The sequence below is a fragment of the Crassostrea angulata genome, chromosome 5 (assembly GCF_025612915.1).
Source record: "Crassostrea angulata isolate pt1a10 chromosome 5, ASM2561291v2, whole genome shotgun sequence".
Classification (NCBI taxonomy): Eukaryota; Metazoa; Mollusca; class Bivalvia; order Ostreida; family Ostreidae; genus Magallana; species Magallana angulata.
Window position 1 is genome coordinate 27801525 of NC_069115.1, and position 20772 is coordinate 27822296.

The 20772-nt window shown below is 34.3% G+C and overlaps 2 protein-coding genes across 2 annotated transcripts; both read right to left on the bottom strand.

The window, feature by feature from the left end:
- Positions 1-972: 972 nt before the first annotated feature.
- Positions 973-6904, bottom strand: LOC128186037 (uncharacterized). Its single transcript, XM_052855762.1, has 7 exons — positions 6697-6904; positions 5072-5218; positions 4130-4311; positions 2912-3030; positions 2769-2813; positions 2556-2666; positions 973-2129 (listed from the first exon to the last, which is right to left on the bottom strand). The coding sequence occupies exons 2-7, from the start codon at positions 5191-5193 to the stop codon at positions 2034-2036; spliced, it is 675 nt and encodes a 224-aa protein (XP_052711722.1). The 5' UTR covers positions 5194-5218; positions 6697-6904; the 3' UTR covers positions 973-2033.
- A 1595-nt stretch (positions 6905-8499) lies between these two features.
- LOC128184761 (inner centromere protein-like) lies at positions 8500-20638 on the bottom strand. The gene is made up of 19 exons (XM_052854351.1): positions 20583-20638; positions 18877-19103; positions 18371-18484; positions 17364-17979; positions 17174-17236; positions 16055-17070; positions 15644-15743; positions 15399-15429; positions 15169-15190; positions 14854-14905; positions 14300-14425; positions 13783-13892; positions 13375-13542; positions 12574-12649; positions 10797-11002; positions 10362-10470; positions 9685-9896; positions 9324-9460; positions 8500-9183 (listed from the first exon to the last, which is right to left on the bottom strand). The coding sequence occupies exons 2-19, from the start codon at positions 19101-19103 to the stop codon at positions 8999-9001; spliced, it is 3570 nt and encodes a 1189-aa protein (XP_052710311.1). The 5' UTR covers positions 20583-20638; the 3' UTR covers positions 8500-8998.
- Between the last annotated feature and the right edge of the window lie 134 nt (positions 20639-20772).

A 20772-nucleotide genomic window follows, 5' to 3' on the forward strand; every position in this document is an offset into this window, starting at 1 on the left:
TGAGACTTTGAGTCTGGCATCGTCATGATTATTTCGTGCAGTCCGGGATTTTACTAAGGTTGCTGTAGGTTCAGACCAATCGATAAACAGGGCGTGTCAATTTCAGTCCTGACCAATCGATAAATAGGGCGTGTAGATTTCAGTCTGGCTGTTTCTATAGAGCTATGAATTAGCTATAAGTTTCCGTAAGAAATAGAGGAAATAATACTTGGTAGATGTAAATATAAAGCTATGAATTAACTATATGTTTCCGTAAGAAATAGAGGAGATGTAAATATAAACCCTTGAACTTGGAAGATGTGGTGTTTCATGCGGGTATAAAGGATTCTATCATTGTAGAAAAAATGCATAACTCTCGTAAGCCGATTATGGACTCTGCATTGATCGTCAGTTTCTGTACATATTACAATCGATTATCTTAAGGAAAAGAGGGGAAAGATACCTACAGACGTCAAAATATAGAGTTGAACTTCAGAATCTTGAACATTGTTATTTCGATTATCACGGATTTGCAAAGTGAATTGAAAGTTCCAATTACTGTTCCTTGTACTTGTATCTGAAATCGTCTGATATCTGATGTTTACTTTATGCAGATTTGAAAAGTAAATGGCAGGTCACGGATCAACTTGAGTTTTTCAAAATCTGCACCTCATTAAGCCCAAGTCTTTTCTTGATAACAATATAAGAATGTTTTAATAAATGTCATACCAGTATTCTTCTCATGCAACAATCGAAGTATCTTTTGTGCTTTCATATCCATCATTTACCGTAAAATTAGACAATATTGCTCACAAAATACATTCAAACCTTCTCAAAACAATCTAGCCCAGAGAAGCAAACTTCATGCTTTTAAACTAGAATTCGATAAATGCAAGTTAAATAAACTAAAGAAAAAACCCAATTTAAGGGTCAGTATAAAGTAACTTTGACTTTTTTTCTGAAATTCAAGTTAACAATGTTGGAAATACTAAGTTTGACTGAGTGTATTCAACTTTATTTCACAACACCAGATGAAACCTCAATATTGAATAAAATCTACAGAAAAAACAGGCTTTTGTATCACGTTTTAATGAACATAACAAACTTCATGTCTATTTGTTGAACAATACATGTAATATGTTGAGACTTTCACATTTACGTATAACAACCTTTTTCCCCTCATGAAAGAAAAAAAGATGCAAAAAGCATAATTAGGCAGAGTATGTTTGTGGCACATCAGATGTTGAAAAAGATAAATTAACAAATAGCAACAGAAAGATCTCAAAATAAATGCAATGATATTAAATTAAATGATGAACTCATAAATAATATATTTTTTTTCAACATAGGCAGTGCAAGTATTGGCTTGCAACCACTTATGGTTGGACAGCTAAATATGTGTGGTTTAATACAACAGCAGTTGAGTTTTACATGTACATATGGCATTTTCATAGACTTAATTTATACAATGAAAGACAAAAGGTGAAAGTATACATTGCACACATGTCACTGAATGAAATCCTTGTCAGATTCATATTTAAAATTTGGATTGTTGACATTAAATGTAAGAGAATGTCTTCTTAATATGCATTGTACATATAATTAATTAACTGAAAATAAAGTTAATTTAAAACAGACACTACCAAATAAAAACAATGAGAAACACAAAGTACACAAGTACAGTATGTACCGGTATATTACAAAATCTAAAATGTGAAGAAAAAAATACTTTAATGCCAAATCACATTCTACATTGTTGAGATTGATTGGGTTTTTTTTTGTACAATAAATATGGTAGCTCAAAGTTAACACAGCATGATGTTGAGAAAATGACAACTTGAATGTACCAGAATTGATCTTGCATAGAAAAATAGAATTTCCAGTAACCCTGTTCAAATAAATTAAAATGTTACCAAACAACCACAACAATTCAAGAAAAATAAACTATAAATCTACATGTACTTCATCCCTCTTGAAATATCCATATATACACTTTTTTTACGAAAGTCAAAAAATATCAAGAAATGTCAAGGACTTATCACAAGAGGTCAAGGTCAATCATGAGGAAACACAGCTTTAAGCCAAGGTCGAGGTATGTACTGAGCACCATCAAATCCTTCAAAGTAGTTTTCTATTCCGGGGTGCATAATCTGAAATAAAGAAGTTTTTCAGTATTTACTTCTCTCTGAAGAAAAAAAATACAGCTTTTATACATGTAAGATGGTCTCTAAGATAAATTCCTCCAAACTTTGCCAAAAAAAAATTATTTAAAAATTTCATATCTGGGAAATTCTCTTCAATTTTTACCTTGATATTACCAGTATATAGATTTAACATCATTGTTTTACATGTACTTATAATTATCATTAACATCAGATATCTTATATACGTTTTACAAAAGCCTTTGACGTTAGAGAAAAATGTTTTATTATAGTGTAAATTAGTGATAACTAAGACAGTTACTATGAAATGTTAATTTTTTACTTCAATATTCGATATGATATCAATGTTTTGCATACAACATGTACAATATAACATAAAGTTTCATATGACCTTGACATTAGTTTCACAATTACCTTGACATTAGATATGATATCAATGTTTTCCTGGGGTACATACGTCAGCTGTGGCGTCATTCTGTCCCTAGTATCTACAAGAATGGCATAGTTCGGCTGAGTTCTCCATTGCTGAAATGTACAATTAAAGGAATTTTTGTAAAAAAATCTTTTTATGCTCAAGATTTGATGAATAGGGTGTTTTGGTCAAACATCGATAGCTGGTATACTCACAGGTTTGTCTTTTCTGTGGTTCTGTTCTACCCAACCTTCAGGGGCCTGATTACAAAGATAAAAAGAGAAAGAGAGTTTCCGCAAAATTTCTCTAGAGAGATTTGATACAATTTCACCTTTGGTATAAATTATGTTCCCCTTACCCTGGCTTGAGGATCCCAAGCAACAATTACCCCTCGGTAGCCCCATATTTTGTGGCGTATTACTTGGCCCACTCTATACCTGACCTCTGGAGGTCGAGGACTACGAGGCTCCGTAGAGGCTAAAATTAAATTCATTAAATTAAATGTGATAATATCCTTAATGGTCTTTATCACAAAACCACATCAGCCATGTGGAAAATTGTTCTAAATATTAAAATACAAAATGTAAACACAAAAGTACAAGATTAATATTGGTTTCAATTTTCTAGGAGATGAAAATATTTTCTTTTCCATCGTACTAGAATGACATTTTGTCATTGGATAAGGCGTATCACTTGAATGTCGTTTAAATTTTTTTTAGACGGCAGCATGTAAATTTAAATGGCTTCAAGGTGGACTTAACATCTTTTTAACTGAATATCTACCCAAATGTTCCAGCATAAAAAAAAATTCTCAGTTCTTAAACATTTTGAGTAATCCCCTTTTGAACAAGACGTAACAACGTTTAAAATAAAAACACTACAGCAATGGTCACCAAATGAAATATTTCCACAGATAATGGAGGAAGAGTGCAAAGTGAAGCAACTAATTAAACCAGAGTTCCAAAATCTTTACAATCAATTTAAAGAGCAGCAGAGGTAAGAAAGCAAAGAGAGACTGTCCCAGTTGATTTTAGACTTTCAGAAAGTTGATGGCAATTACTACAACGTAAATTCACTAGACAGTTTTTCTGTAATTCTGTCATGAAATGTACCAACATGCTTTTCTTATATTTGTTTAATATATATACTTGATTGCTTCTTCATCCCCAAAACAAAACACATACCGGTATATGGTTTGTAACTGACTAACTTTGAAATTCGGTGGGTTGTTAAGGTCTATAAAAAGCAAGGCAAAGCCAAGCACTCTATGGACTTTAACAATATGACTGATTTCCTTAGTCAATTACAAACCTAGTAATTATTACAACAGTAAACAAATAAACAAAGTGAATTGATAAAAAAACCAATAAAAGTGCGTCTCAGCTTCTATTATCAACTCCTTATTTTTATACGCTATAAAAATTATTAGACAGGTAGATGGGTACAAGAAACTAAGTTATTATCAATATACTTGTACACCATTTTCATCTTTTAAATTATTAAATACTGCATCAATAGTTGGTAACGTGGTATGATATAATACAGTAAGAGTTTTTATGTAATCAGGTAAACAAACCTCCAAAATACCCCTCTGGGTCCTTGAACTTCATGACCTCTAGGGCCGGGGATTCCCCATTGAGGTCGTCCTGTCCAGCGTAGCTCCCCGGCTCGTCCCTGAAGATAAAACTCATGCACCATTGCTGCCAGGATTTCCACGATAGATACCTCTCCTTAAAACCAGCTGCACTGTTAAAAAGGCTGGAAAAAAATGGACCCTGTTAATTACTGAATAATTCATTTCAATGCTGCTTACTAGATCAACAGAGTATATGCTATACTAGTATTGATTTCAAGCATACTCTATGAATTTAACGCATTTATAAATTCATATTACATGGATTCATTAGAACAGGTACGAGTTTCCATGCTATGCATAGTTTAAGCAATTCAAAATAAATTTACATTACACGGATGAGGAGAAAATATTTCACGAACCCATTGAATTTTACACAATGTCTAGATTGACCATGCTGAATGCAGCTAACGTGATGCTTTATGTCCATGTTAGTAAATAGTTTTTAAATCAGCTTCAGAATACATGTAATAGAGATTGCTTTATTTGGTGAATATTAAACTGATATCAAAGTAATCATGACAATAGCTGGCTTACACAACAGACAATTTATGAACTAAAATTTGAAAAATTGGATAGCTTTTTAAGATTCAATGACAAACAATCAAAAAGACAAAGTATCATAACTTAATTACTTTGTAATATTGCATGACTTCACTGAGATTCAATGCTATTAAGAATTTATATAATGACTATATATAAATCATATATTGTGATGGATTTACTTCCTTACTGTATGGCTTCGATCATCATCAGAATCCACAGGTTTTCTCTCCATTTCACTGCTTTGTAACAGAGGAAACTTGTGGGTTCCGACGCTGAGTTTGATCAGATTTATTGGTTGTCAAGAAAATGTCACGATTGTTTGACAGAGACAAATCTTACTTTCTGATTGCATAGCTTCGCTGAGATTCATTGGTTGTCATGTATCTAGAGACGATGTACTGTAAAGGAACCGCCATTAACAGCAGCCCCAGCTGTAAGCCTGCTCGTCGGTCTAACGGCATTCTGTTTTATTTCCAATCCATTCATCTAAAAAAAAAAACAATATTGAAAGTCAATTTTTTATTCCCACATACCGGTATTTTGCCAATTTAGTGTAAGTACCAGTAGATTGAGTTTTTATTTATATCAATCATTACAATCTTAAATTTTTACACTAGCCAATTCTATTTTCAAATTCAATTTTGCAAATCAAAAGTCTAGCCAATTTACTATTTTATCAACTTTATTCACTTGTCTGAGTGTTGTGACAATACGGTATATCAATTTATTAATTAATTCTTCATTTAAGAAATTTGTGGGTCTATCCAGATTTTTACTATGACAAACAGCTGAAGTTTGGGCCAAATTTTGAGAATATGATTATAATAGACTGTCATAAATTTGATGTAAGCACAAATCGTAATACACATCATTTTTCAAGCTGAAATTCAGAGAGAGATTATAATTTGGGCTTCTAAAATGCAATTATTCATTCGATCATCAGTAGAGCAAACAGTTAGTCAAGATGAATGTGGTGTAAAAAATTTTTGTTTACATTTTTTATGTGCTTTGTATCTCAAAAGATTTCTCCTTTGAAACGCCACCTCTAGCTAAAAATAAAAGTCTTACTATAGGGATTTTGCATTGCAAGCAAGACGAAATTAAGTACCCAGATGATAATGTCGAAAAATTGTGCAAGATATTCTAAGTATTTGAGAATGGAGATCAGAAAAGATATAAACATTTTCCATTATAAATCTCCATAATTGTGAATTTCTGAGTGAGGTATAATAATGTGTCAATGAAGATATGTTGGATATTTTCCCTTTCATCGATTTCAATTGCACTTCTTTCACAGGTATGAATCTGGTATGTGTATTTTTATTAAAAATCATCCAAATGTGCTGCATAAATATCTTAAATGCGACAGACTATAATAATATAAATTTTTTAAAGAATTCTAATATCAGCTGTATCATATTCGTTGGGACCATCTATGCGTGCAAGCTAGATGAATAAAAGAGATGCTTGATAAAACATGAAATTCTTTGAAGTAAAATCTGTACATTTTAATATTGACATCATCCATAAAGATGATACTGATATGACCTCAGGCAATGTAACACTCACCAAACGTGAAGTTTCTTTGAAAAAATCTATAATTTATTAAATTCTCAAACTTTGTCACCTTAGCTTATGCAATACCCTAAAATAAACGATTTGCAATTGGCTATCGGGTATCTGTAGAGTAAAAATAATCCCTTGAAAGTCTACAAGAACATTTTAACTGCCTTAAACCTTGCGTATGTATCTGTCTATTGGAAAATGCAAGCATGATTTTGAAAGTTGAGGAACACTTCTATACATGTCCAGCAAGTCAGTGGCAGTTTATGCAATCACTGTCATATATTATAGACCAATTTTTAGAGCACTAAAAAGACTGCGTATTATCACAACTCACAGTACACACACACACGGTAGATACATTGATCAGTTATCAATTATGCACGATACAAAACTCTTACCTGTTCTCTCTTCTCACTGTCTCATTTTGACTCAGGTAACAAAGTCCTTTGATCTTTCATCAACTTAGTCCCCCGTCATGACCGAAATAGCAAAATAAAGACTACGTGTTTATAATTCTAGCTTTCGGACATATAAGTTACTAAATTCAGGAACAAATCATGAAATGCCACGATATTGTTGACATCGAACTGCTTACGATTGTCGTAAAAACAAAAACCCTCTTTTTCTTCTGTTGCATGCGTTTAAGTACTTTAACAATTTAATTATTTTGAATTTTTTTTAATTATGATTGAAATAAAATTAATTAAATCAGGTACAAATTTTAAATACAGTTTTCATAACGAAAGATCACTGGTGTCGTAAACGCCCTCTTGAACACGTGCCTGTTCAGCTCGCCTGTACACTGTGAAAACGCGGGAAATCTTAAAGTTATCAATATACACAATGCATTTTTCGCCAAACGCATTAGACATACCGGTAGTGTTTATTATAGACCCCTTTCACGGAAACTGCGATACAGTTCCTTTCCAGGGCAAAATGACATATATTTCACATATCTTATATTAAAAAATTATCTTTTCTTTAATGTCGCAATAAAGTATTTTATGTTCATGAATGTCGCGGCCAGAGGGTTAAATAAAATATACACCAAAGTTCAACGTGTTCACCCAAACTTTTCTGACCAAATATATATGAAATAAATGATACGCATTGAAGCTTTAATATTATTTCACACAGGGTGCATCATTTGTTCAGACAACTCTGTCTAAGGTTTTCAAGATAGGAAGTTATTTGCATTTTAATTTTACAAATACCGATTTGCACCATAGAGATAATCATCATACAAACTTTGATTTTTTTTTTATTGACAAATGGATTATGTATACTGTTTAATACACAAAAGAAAAACTTGTTTGCTGTCACATTGACATCTTTATCTTGTTAATAGAGTTAAAAGATGAATTATTATGGTATATCATTTTAGTTCTAGTTGCCCTGCATTATCAAATATTTAAAAACCTTTCTACAAAAATCCCCTTTTTTTCTAATTTACTGTTGTTTTCTTCTGATAACTTCAAATCCATTCAGAAACTGTTAATTGAAAGCTTCAAAGCTGAGAGAATTCAATATGTTAATTCCTTATATCTTCTCGGTCTTATGTACCGTACATGTATTTTATAGATATCGTTAGCCAATCTGATATATACTAGTATTTGATGTAGGATCTTCCAACATTTTTCTGTTTATATAATATACTATGTAGCATTTACCTATGAGCCACATGGCTCCTTTGATCAATAAAAAATTAAGGATCTCGGGAAAATAAACACACAATCTTAAATCAAGCACTTGCACAACCTTGACCCACTCTTAACACTTGACAAAGCAAACAACAATTTATTATACATATTTAATAGAAAAATTGTCCATAAAAATTTACATGTATCAAAGGTAATTAAATATCAGCTTATCTACATTTTCTTGCATCAGCACATGTATTTGAATCATTTTAAACTACATGTAGTAACAATTTTTACCTGTAAACTTTTAATGAATTTCAATGTTCAAAGTATAAAGTAAATGTTTGAAAAAATTCAAAGTTATTTTAACATTTAAACAAGTACAATTTCATCAAAACTTATACAGAGAATGCATATTTTTTGTATTGAAAAGTTTAACTGCATTTCCAGTTTTACAACAAAACTGAGTCTCAAATTATATCCCTGCACAGAACATCATATATTTTTCAATGATTTAAACAACATAATTTCTTTTTAGGTTTTATGAAAATTCTTATGAGAGAGAGAGAGAGAGAGAGAGAGAGAGAGAGAGAGAGAGAGAGAGAGAGAGAGAATATAAACATGCAAGTTTATCAATATCTCCAAAAACACCCTGCAAAGTATATGAATGAAATAAAAGACAAGATGAAACTAAGTAGGATGCACCATTTGATTTTTTTAATACTAGTATTTATGTTTCTAGATCCTTAAAAAATGATTTTCTCCATCTTTACAGTTTTCAACTCTACATGCACTTCTAATGCATACAAGATCATCTAAGCCAAACATTTTACTTTTCTAGTACAGCACATGTATATATATGCATCAAACAAAGCTTGAAATAAGGAACAACCAACTTAAAACTTACCCATAAATAAAACTGTATTACCTGTCACATATTGGCACACTTTGTCCATGCAAACCGAAACATTCATATAAAAAGAAATTACATATATAACCGTACAATACATACTCTCACACAAACACAATCATTCTGTTAAAATGTTCATCCTGTTCACTTTTAGAAGTTCATGCCGGGTTTGAGGATGGGAGACGTCCAGATGGCCGAGCTGGTCCTCTTGTTGAAGCGAGCTTTCTTCTTGATGAATAATTCATTGAGATCTGGCGGCACAATTTCTGTGAACAGCAGGTTCAGGTCCGGGGGATGATAGTGTTGTTGAATCAACGCAGCCTTCAAAGACGCACCTATACAAGAAAGTAATTAAACATCAATACATTAAACAATTGCAATTAGCCACAACAGCTATCCTTTCATTGTGACCACTCAAGATTACATTTGTATGGATGAAATCTTGAAAACAATTATTTCAAGGAATTAGTCCTACCTAAAGCCCATGTGGGGACTTTCTTTTTAGGTGCGTCATCTTCATCAGTTGAATCATCTGATCGAAGATCTGATATGTCGTAACTCTCTAGAGAAATCTTATTGGGGAAGTATTTCTTTGCTGGAGTCATTTCGTAACTGTAAAATGCAGAAAAACCAATAGATCTACATCTTGGACATCCTCAAAATATGGAGAGAGAGAGAGAGAGAGAGAGAGAGAGAGAAAGAGAGAGAGAGAGAGAGAGATGAACATGTGTACTGATTAATTTAACTCTTTTATAAGGAAGTAGTTTTTGAGACTTTTTAAAACATTTTTAATTCCCAAATCTTTTAATTGAGGTTAATTAAATAAGATTTCTTACGAGTCTGGGTTTGGCATCTTTTCCTGACTGTTGACTGGCTGCTCCACTGGTTGCGTAGAGTTGAGGTTTGGCTTGGGTAAGCTGGAGACAGCACTGGTGGCCGTGTACCCCTGGGTGGACATGTTGTGTTTGTTGACAATGGCATGGATGGCTCGCTCCCTCTCCTTCAACTCTAGCTTACGTTTCTCTTCTTCTATAAGTCGTTTCTTTTCCTGGAATATATGGTTAGAAAAATCTTGCCAATCTATATTTATGTTGCCATTATTTAATCAAACATCACACAACACTTCATAGAATAGAAAAGCAGGTTCAAACCATAAGCTGATTACAAAAAAAGTGGCAATAGAATGGACCTATTTTTCAACTCCATCGGCGATTACTTTTACATCTACACTGACAATATTCTAAACTTGATGGCAAGTCACACCATTTTTTTAAATCAGTAATACAAGCTCTAAATTGAATTATTCATACAATATATCAAAATAAGCTCACTTTTGAACTCACTCTTACATTTCGGCTACCAGTATAAATTACTCTCTTAAAATTATAATCGAGGTCAAGAGTGAGCTTGTCTATGTTTTATGGCCCCAAAGCCTCATGTAGATTATCTACTGAGTACGAGACATTTAATCTTTCAGGATCAAGAGTCAGAAATGATCTACAGATGTGTTTACCAGCTCCTTGATCTTCTCCATTTTCTGCTTCAGCTCCAGGTCCTTCTGTTTCCGTTTCTCCATGTCCTGGCGTTCCCGCTCCGCTCTCTCCTTGGCTAGCTGCCTCTCCCTGTAGAAAATATCCATATTTATTTCCATCTTCATACCTTTGTGATATTATTCTAGTCAATAATTTCAGAATATTCAGAGGTAATTTAATCTTCATTGCCAATCTGCCATAGCAATTGCCACTTGTAAAGATTTTAACCATAAATTTTAGTAAGAGAGGGAGAAGATTTCTGTAATTGACTTCAGTAACCTTTTTCGTGGCTATCAATCTACAAACCTTACATGGCATGATGCATATCTAAATGCCACATATTGTACAATGAAATCTTTCCCCCAATCCCAAATATATACACATATATATATCCGGTGGGTAGTATGTATCCTGACCTCTCCTCCCGGAGTTTCTGCCTCTCCCGGATCTTCTCCTCCTCGATCTTCTTCAGTCTCTCGTGCTCAGCAGCCCTCTCCCGCTCAAACTCAGCCATTCGCTCCTCAAACTTCCTCCTCTCCTCAGCCTTCCTCCTCAACCTCTCCTGCTCCTCGTATTCCTTCTTCCTCTGTAGGAACTCATTGTTCCTCTGTTCCATCTCTTCCTGCAACACGAATTGTAGAAGTTATACAATGAGGGTATTTTTTGTGTTGTTTAATTTTGCAAAACCAAAGTTGACACAACACACACAGTCATACAAATGTTGGAACTATTTTTACAATGTAAGTGAAAGCTTATCCGATCAATTATGAAAAAAATATGCTAGTAAGTCATTTCCTAAAATAATAATAACATGACTTCTTTCTCTATTAGACATTCTCTTCGCTTTTTTTAAGGATCTTGGTATTATTCTCAATTCTGACATTACAAGGAACACTAGTTTCTAGGCTTTTAAACAGCAGAAAAACAGGTCTAATTATACAAATGCAGAAACGGTATGAAAGTTATCATTTCAGAAAAAGTAAACCATTTGAAAAACTGCCATTCTACAGGGCTCTACATTAACTTTTTTTCCTACCTGTCCATTCGGACAAGTGACCAAGACATTTACTTGTCTGAACTTCAACTTCACTTGTCCGAAAAATTTTCAATATGAAAGATCAAATATTGTCAACTTTAAAACTACATTTCTGTAATACTAAAATAAAGTTATTTATTGATTATTCTAGCTATAATTAATAACCTGACTTTTTAAATGGAAACTTAAAAGTGTCTTTCCTAAATGTGTTTGTTCCATATAACACTAAACATGATTTGTCAGCTGTAGCTTTGTCATGGCAAATTACAAGACATTTTAAATTTAGCATCAGGTTTAAAAATACATATAACTTATATTGATTTCTCAGCTGTTTTTTTAAACTAAACATGGAAAGTCATCATTGTCTATCAATGATGAATTAAACCTAAAATAAATTACACTTCTTTCCATAATCCTTTATCTTTCCTTCCTTTCTTTTTTTCAACATGTCTGTTTGGTACTTTGTAAGAACTAAGATCCACACCTTTACAGTTCAATATTGAAAGTTGTTTGAAATAAGTGAACTTCAATCCAGATCAAGAGTAACTCAATTGCATTGCGATTTGATGTCGGGATCGAAATTCAAAATGAATAATCGATAAACTTATAACGAGACTACGGATAAACTTAACACAAAACTTTCTTTTCTTTTTTAAATGTTGGAGACTTCTTTACATAAAAATGCACTTGTCCAGTCAGACAAGTGGCCAGCAGTATTCACCTGTCTGTATATTTTTTTTTAATTGGTACCGGACATGCGTTAATGTCGAGCCCTGATTCTACTACATTTATGTTTTGTTTCAGAATATTTATTCATTAGCGATAAACAGTGCAGAATTATAAAAAAAAAAAATCCACTGCATATTAAGAATATGTGATTGATACAAGATACTGTGGTTTCATTAATATTCAAGGGTATCAATTTTTGTGGATAAAGTGAACATCACAGTTTCAAGGATACGTAAATTCGTGGCCAATGACCCTAACAATAAAAAATGTTAATAGAAATTGCACTTCAATGAACATTAAATTTCCTAGGTCAACTTAACAACGAAATCCACGAAAATTGGTATTCAACGAATATTGATGAAACCACAGTATAATATAAAGTTTAAGTCCAACAGGAGCTTTGATTGGCTGATGTAACACACACTGACCTGTTCCTTCATTTTACGGGCTCTCTCCTCCTCCTCCTGTCTACGTCTCTCCTCGGCTTCCTCCAGCTTTTTAAACCTGTCAATGTACACCATTATCTTTAACAAAGGTTTGAAAGTAAAGATTGATATATATTTGTTAAACCTATAAGTATTTTGTAAATGAATTTCATAGCTGTTTTATTACGTTTTTCTTAAGTTTTAGAAACAATGTAAAAAAAGTTAAAAAATATTCTTCTGAAACAGTGTTTATCTTAAACAAAACATATGCTTTAGTAGGATAAAAATTGGAACACTGATTTTTCAAAATACAGATAATGTGTATATCTTCTGATTAATGTGCACACAATAAGAACTTCTATAAATCAGTAAATACCTATCCCTTACTGTACCGTAGTCTCATAATTTCACATAAGGGAGTTGAGCCACTTGTTAAAGCAGCCATAATTCAGCCTCAAAATACAGGCACAGTTACCATGTTACACAGTGGAATTTCACTGCCTCATACCTGAGCCTCTGTTTCACCACCTCATACCAGACTCTATATTTCACCACCTAGTACTTGAGCCTCTGTTTCACCACCTCATACCAGACTCTATATTTCACCACCTAGTACATGAGCCTCTGTTTCACCACCTCATACCTGAGCCTCTGTATCACCACTCATACCAGAGTCCCTATTCCTCCACCTCATACCTGAGCTTCAATTTCAACACCTCAAACCTGAGCCTCTGTTTCACCACCTCATACCAGAACCACTATTGCTCCACCTCATAACTGAGCCTTTGTTTCACCGCCTCATACCTGAGCCTCTGTTTCTCCTGCTCCTCTTTCATCTTCTCCTCCTTAAGGTCATCTGCCTGCTTACTCTTCTCCTCCATGGTCCTCATCATGCGGCTCTTAGACTCCATGTCCTCGCGGTTGGCTTGCTCTCGCCTCTCATTCACTCGCCGCATTCTCTCTTCACGTTTCCTGCCAAAGAATTGATTCACTTGAAAAATTGTGTAAAGTATAGCTCAAAATATTTGATCACTGTTTTTGTTCAATCATGTTCCCACTTTACATCTCTATATGTATTATACACTTTCTGTCAATTACCTTGACAAGTCTAACAGACTAATAATTTATACTGGTACAAAAAATTTTTATACATTAATTTTTAGCAACAAAAAGTTCATTATGTTAATCAAGATGAATGCAGTTGTGACATACTTTCGGAGCTCCTCTATCTTTTTCTTCTTCTCCATTTCCCTCTTTTGTAACCTCTCAGCCTCTTTCTTTTTCTTCTCCTCTAGTTCTCGCTTTCTCTGCTCCTGCTGTTCCTGATAAAAGTTCCCAAATGAAAAGTAGTTTTGATAAAAACACACATCCACACTTGTCCAATGTCCATACATGTTTCTCAGAAGTAGAGAATCATCTACCTCTGAGAAAAAAATACTGTAAGTCATTTTAATTCCACGGTGTTAAATTTTCGCGAATTCTCAAAAAGTACCAGTTGCGATGGTTTTAATTTCACACTCCAAGAAAACCAGTTGATCAAAGTATAAGCAATAAAATGTTTTAATAAAACTTATGTTAATATTTACGCTGGGTTTATTTTAGCGGAAAAACGATAAATTTCGAACATAGTGAAATTAAAACCATCATGATTATTTTCCAATCTACAGTAGTTTGAGTTATTTAGAGTAAAACAGTATCATAATTTTCAAACTTTATGCGCATTTCTTACTTTGACAGAGAGTTTGGAGGGTGGAGTATTCTGATGCAGGAATGACTTGATTCCACTGAAGTTCAGGTTGGCCGGGCGCACAATTTTGCTACTAAGATTGTTGAGGAAAGACACTGGTTTCACGATCTGGAAGTGGCATATATGATAAATCAGAAAGGTTAATGGTATGCGTATGTGAATATGTCTTAGATTACACATCAGAAAGGTTTATAACCTTCATTGACGATTTACATGTACACACAAAGGTACATTAGGTCTGTTTAAAACTGAAACTGAACTTTGTTTATTTTACAACAATTCATAAACAAATTCTACAACTTATATTTATATCTTTCGTTTGCACGAATGTTAGTGCAAGGGGTCATTGATGTGGGAGAAAGCCGGAGTGCCCGGAGAAAACCCACGTGTCCAAGCAGGCGACCACTATAACTTTTCACATACAACCACTGTTGATCAAGGGGATTGAACTTGGGTCGCAGCGGTGAGAAGCAATTACATTGTCCACTGTGCTACTTGGACACCCTGGTCTGTTTAATGTTAGAACAGTACTGTACCTTGGCCTGTTGTCTGGCTGTGTCTGGAGTATCATCCTCACTCTGACTGCTCCTGTAACACAAAGGCCACATCATAGTTACATAACCTAAGTAATTATTTCTGACCATTCTCTTTGGTACAAACAAATCTTATGTGACACATAAGCATCAGCTGTGAGTTATACATAAAGTTAGGAACCAATGTGGATATTGTCATATTCATTTTTTTTCTTCTTCACCTATTACATATTTTGTTTTAGTACTTAAGTATATTTTTTTTATGTAAAATGTAAAGAAAAATAACTTCTTAAAATATGAAAAGCCAAATTTCATTACCTTTCATCATCTGTTCCATTATCTAAACATAATAGAAGAAAAAATATGAAAATAATAAACTTACTATGCAAGACATAATGTATTTATTGTTTACAATAAGGTATAGCATACATACACATTTACATTAATCTGGATAAAAAACAATGCACATACAATTATCAAAACATTGCTTCAAATAAGAATTTTTTTCTTCTTCTTTTTTTTTTTTTTTTTTTTTTTTACAAATATACCTTTCCTCTCTGTAGAGTTACCAGACATTTCCTAGAAAAGAGAAAAACAAATAATATAGATATTTTCCATTTAGAGAAAGAGCAAAAATAGTTAAGACAAAATTAAGCATGATCATCAAAGATAAGATGGTTAATATGATAACACATCATTAACATGATTAACAATATTTTATAGTACATTGCATTTGATAATACTGATTCCCTGTGGGAGACATAATTAGACTGTGCTATTTAGCTTTCCCTACTTCTGAGGTTGTGTCGCTTTCTCTCTTGGTCTTCTTGGACAGGGATGTGTTGAGTTCCTCTTCACCCTCCGTGTCTAGTGTTCTCTTTCTGGAGGTAGTCCTGAAAGCAGATAATTTACTTTTCTGTTAATAAACAAACAAATCTAATGGAAGCTTCCTGTTGTGATCTTTTACAATACAGAAAAATTCAAAATGTAAACTTCTATGACGTCACAAAAGCATACAACTCAAATATTACATGTACATTCAAATTTTATAGGTACATGCAAAAGAACTTCTAGTTAATGCCATAGTTCCATGACCATAACATTGTAAAGTTATGAATTTACAAATTTAATAATTTAAATAAGAAACATTTTCTAAAAAAATCACATATAAACTTTAACTAAGTATGAACCAAGCACCCCTTACCTTGCCCTGGGAGCAGGGTTTTCTGGCACAGCAAAGTTACTTTCTCCCTCTGAAGCAACAGAGCTATTTTTGGGCTTTCTCATCTTTGAGCGGGTGGTTCTGGTGGTGCCACTGGTCCCGTGCCCCGAGTCTACCTCGCTGTTGGTGTCCTCTGACCCTTGGGCTGAGGACACTGAGGTCCCTTCTTGCTTCCTCTGTTTGGTCCGGGTGCTCTGTCTGACAGGCTTGGTCTGCTCCATGCTCTCGTTCTCCAAAACTTTCCTGGTTTTTGTCCTTGTTCTTTTAGGGGGCACCACTTCCGCTTCATCGCTCTCTGATTCTGACTTGACAGGAGGTTTGGGAGGGTTTCTCTGCTTTGTGCGCTTGCTGGTTCGAGGTGGCTGTTTCTCTTCCTCGCTTTCGTCATCTGCCTGTGTCACAGAGTCTGACTTCTGTTTGGTGGCCGAGGATGTCTGGGGTTCATCATTGTCCGATATCAGCATCACCTCTTCATCAGAGTCTGCTTCTTTTTCATCCGAGGATAACTCTTTCTCTTCTTTTTCTAACTGTCTATCCTCTTTTTCCACAACTTGTTCGTCCCCATCCATTTTTTCGCTCTCTTTTTCGACAGACTCCACAACTTGACTTTCTTCATTCTTCTGACCACCATCTTCTTTGGCCTCCTCTTCTTCTTCTTCTTCTTCTTCAGGGTCATGGTGAGAGCTGGACATTGGTTCTTCTGCACTGTGCATGGAGACATCTTGTTGATCGTCTGTTGAGTGTTCCACTTCCACTTTTTGGGGTTCAACCTCTGTTTCCATGGATTCTGCTGCTTGAACCTGTTCAGGCTGAATGTCACTCATTTCCTGTTCATGTTCACTTGACGCTTCTGGTTCTGTTTCAAGATTATTGTGTGTAACTGGTATGGCCTCTGTGAAATTCACAACTGCTTTTTCATTGTCTGAATCTGATTTTTCCTTCACACAAGGCTCTGTGCTATCGGTGCCACTTAGACGACTTGTTGTGTTCTCAACCTCCTACAAATACAGACTTGTATATCATTTTCTTACATTTTTCAAAATGACTGCCATGATAATTTTGGACTATAGATTATCATTTTGTTTTTAAAGTTGACTGTACCTCATCTTCCTGAACCTTTGCTGCCTTCTTTTTCAATTTTAATTTATTCTTCTTTTCTGGTGTCTGTAAGTATTGAAAATTTGATTAGATATTCACACATACATAATATCATTACCAAAAAAAAACCCAACAAAAGGGCCAAATTAATGTTTGCTTTGCCCCGATAAAGAATTAATTTGTAGTTTTGTACCTCAGAGATTTCTGATGGGTGGAGATGACTGGGATTCAAGTGGATTTTGCTACTCTTCAATAAACTTTTCCTGCTGGCATTAGCTGATTTGAGTGATTTACGGACACTTGACCTTTTCCCTCGTGACACTGACTCCGGAGTTTCCCTACAACTCTCCTCCGAATTTGTTTTTCCTTCCTTCTGTTCCGGTGTTTCCGGGACAGGACTCTGTGTTGCACTCTGTTTCGATGACGGACTCTTATGTTCGATGTAGTCTTCATACGCGTGAACTTTGTTCCTGACGTGACCTTTGCCTGGTTTTCCTACCGGAGGACTGAAGACATGGGACTCGGAGGTCTGTCCTTTTGAAACTCCCACACTAGGAGTCAAGTTATCACATTTCATAGAAACTTCTTTGCTGCGGTTGAAGTTGAGGACCGGTGTTCTTTTGTCCTCGGTGGTTGGTTCCTTTTCAATGGCAGGGTCCTCACTACCTGAGAATTTGGTCTGTTTTGTTTGGTTACGCGTGGTTCTCTTGGTTTGGGCGGTCCTAGAGGCGGCCCTGGTGCGATAGGTACGCTGTGGAGGTGTTTCATATGCCAAGATGTTTGCATCAGTCACATTAGTACTCGGGATACTGCAAATACATACAGAAATGTATCTAAAATGTGGATAACTTGATTTTATCTCTTCATCTTTCAGGGATCAATATAAGCAGTGAACTTCATGGGGAAAAGTCTGAAGATTCATTATACATGTACATTCTTTTATTTTCTAATTTGGAAAGGACAAGTACATCATTTTCATATGATGCTTACATGTATATAATATACAGCTGAACTTCGATGTCTCGAACACTGATATCTCGAATACAATGGATATGTCGAAGTGATTTGTAAGTCCCAACCACTTATTTTTTTTTTACTATTTTACACTTCATATCTCGAATACTCGTAAATCTCCAAGTCTTTAAACAGTCCCATCTAGTTCAACATTATGAAGTCTGACTGTGTATGTGAAAAAAGTACCTGTTAACAGATTCACTTTCTTCGTTTTCTTCAATGACAGGTTCCTTCTGAATTCTCTTTCTCTTGCGCTTTGCTGAAGGTGTCTTTGGCAATAAGTTGATCTTGCTGACAGGACTAGAACAGAGATGATTTAAAATCTCATTTAATTCAGTTATATTTATTTGAAATATAAATATATACCATCATCTAAACAACAAACTAGCTATAATTCAAAAACAGTCTACGAGTCATTTATTGAATGTATGTATGCAGTAGTTGGCAGCTGTTTTTCTGACATTTTAAAATTGGGTCTTGGACCTTTGGAAATTTTTATTGTTCATTGAACATACAGATTTTAAAGATTTATAACTTACTTAAGGAAATGTTGAAATTAAAATGTCTGTGTAACTTGAATTTCCTTCGGGTCAGTATTTCTTACTTAAAGGCTGAGTGTGGATGAAAGGAGAATTTAGGGAAACTACAGCCAACTGAATTTATAAGGTAACTATTTAGAATCATCTTTTCACCTAGCAAATTCACGCCGGACTTCTTCCAGTAGTTCTTCGGCCCAGCGGTACTCCTCCTCACACATCTCCACCACTTCCTTCTGGATGATCTGATGAAGCCGTGTGAAGGAGGAAACAAACAGCTTCCCGATGACACTCTCCATGCGCTCATCAACCATGCAGGCATTGCCAGCAGGCACTTCTGCCACCTCTGGAACATTCTTCTTTGCCTTTTTTGCTTTTGGCATCTATAAATCAGATCAAAATAATCATATATAATACCAAAGTATGTAAGATATATATCATTCTGGAGTCAAGTGAAGTCATACCCAAACCGACTAGTACCCAAACAGACTAATAATCTATTAGTCCAGTGGTAAACAATGATCCTTGGGTTGTGAATGTTAAAGATAATCTGTTAAGGTTCGGTTTTGATATAATTACAATAACTGAGAAAATTATGAGATAAATGCAGAACTCTTGATAATATAATGTCATCTCCCATGAGTTTGCCAAAGAGGTCCCTATATCAACATTTGATAGAACATTTCTGTTTACATGCAATATTTTCTTTAAAAAAAAAATCAAGATTAATTTGATTGACAAATTTATAAATTCTTCTCACACTTTGAAGGCAGGCATAAAATTATATATGAAGTCATTTGTTACTTGACAATTTGATTACAAGTCTGTTTGGTTATGAGTTAACTGTAATCACAGGAGCTGGCGATTTTATTATAAATTTGTTGTAAATTTACGTGAGAAACAAGCAAAAATTTACCAGTGAGCTTCGCGAGCATGTTTCTCACTTATTTACAACAAATTGATAAAAAATTGCCGACTCCTGTGCTGTAATTTATCATTCTGACTCAAACAAGCTAATATATAGGCTAGCTATTGTCTTTTTGGGTAATCAGTTCCAATAGTCCAATCCACACTTTGCAAAAGTTGTTCCCCTTTACGGGGTCAACCCAAAGGTCAAAAGGGAAAAAACAACTTTTCCCTTCTTTATGCAACCAAATATTTGGGCGTGCTGTGAAGAAATCTCTTGGAATTTAATTTATTTCTTCGATGTGTGGGTTGCCCCAACTTGGGGCAATCAAAATTCACAGAGGAACCCTATTTCTAATGTTAAATGGCGAGGTTACAACCCTCTAAACTACAAAGGCTACTGTGAGAAATATATGGGTTTTTCCCCAAAGATGGCGGCCAAGGGACATAACTTTTGTAAAGTGTGGATTGGTCTATCTGTTATTTCACAGCAGTGACAGTTCTTTTAAAGCTATATTTTTGGAGGGGGGCTTTATTGTTTCAATTATAAAATTTAAAACAATAATATTAGTACCTTTTAGAAGTACTCTTTCCAGAAGTACAACAGTAATAATTTCAAAATGTCCTAAGGACCTTTGGCGTTTTTGGAATTTTCCACTTTAGACTACCTTTTAACGTTTAAATCTTTTAGAAAAGGGGCACATATATATTAATTATACACTAGTGAAGTGTATAAACTACCCCATCACCAAGCATTCTCAGTTTAATTAATGATTGAGAGCCATCACACAACGCTAAAGTTAGATCTACATCCACTCTTCATTGTAATTGGATGTCAAATTAAATAATGTAAATTAGTGTAAATATTTTGATCATTTCAATGTATTGTGCCAAGCACTGCAAATGTATGAAATTTGCTTAATAATTAGTATGTTGATCTACAACACAATACTCACGGTGCTCCTCCTACTAAAATTTTCAAACCCAATAAAATTTACCTCCAAACCGTAAGCCAATCAAATTCGAGGTTTCAATAAAATGGGGAAAGTTGAAAAATGATTCATTCGGATTTTAACGGATTCTCACTATTTTTCACAAATTTGCAACTCTTGTTGCTAAAATAAGTCAAAATCAAAATTTTAAAAC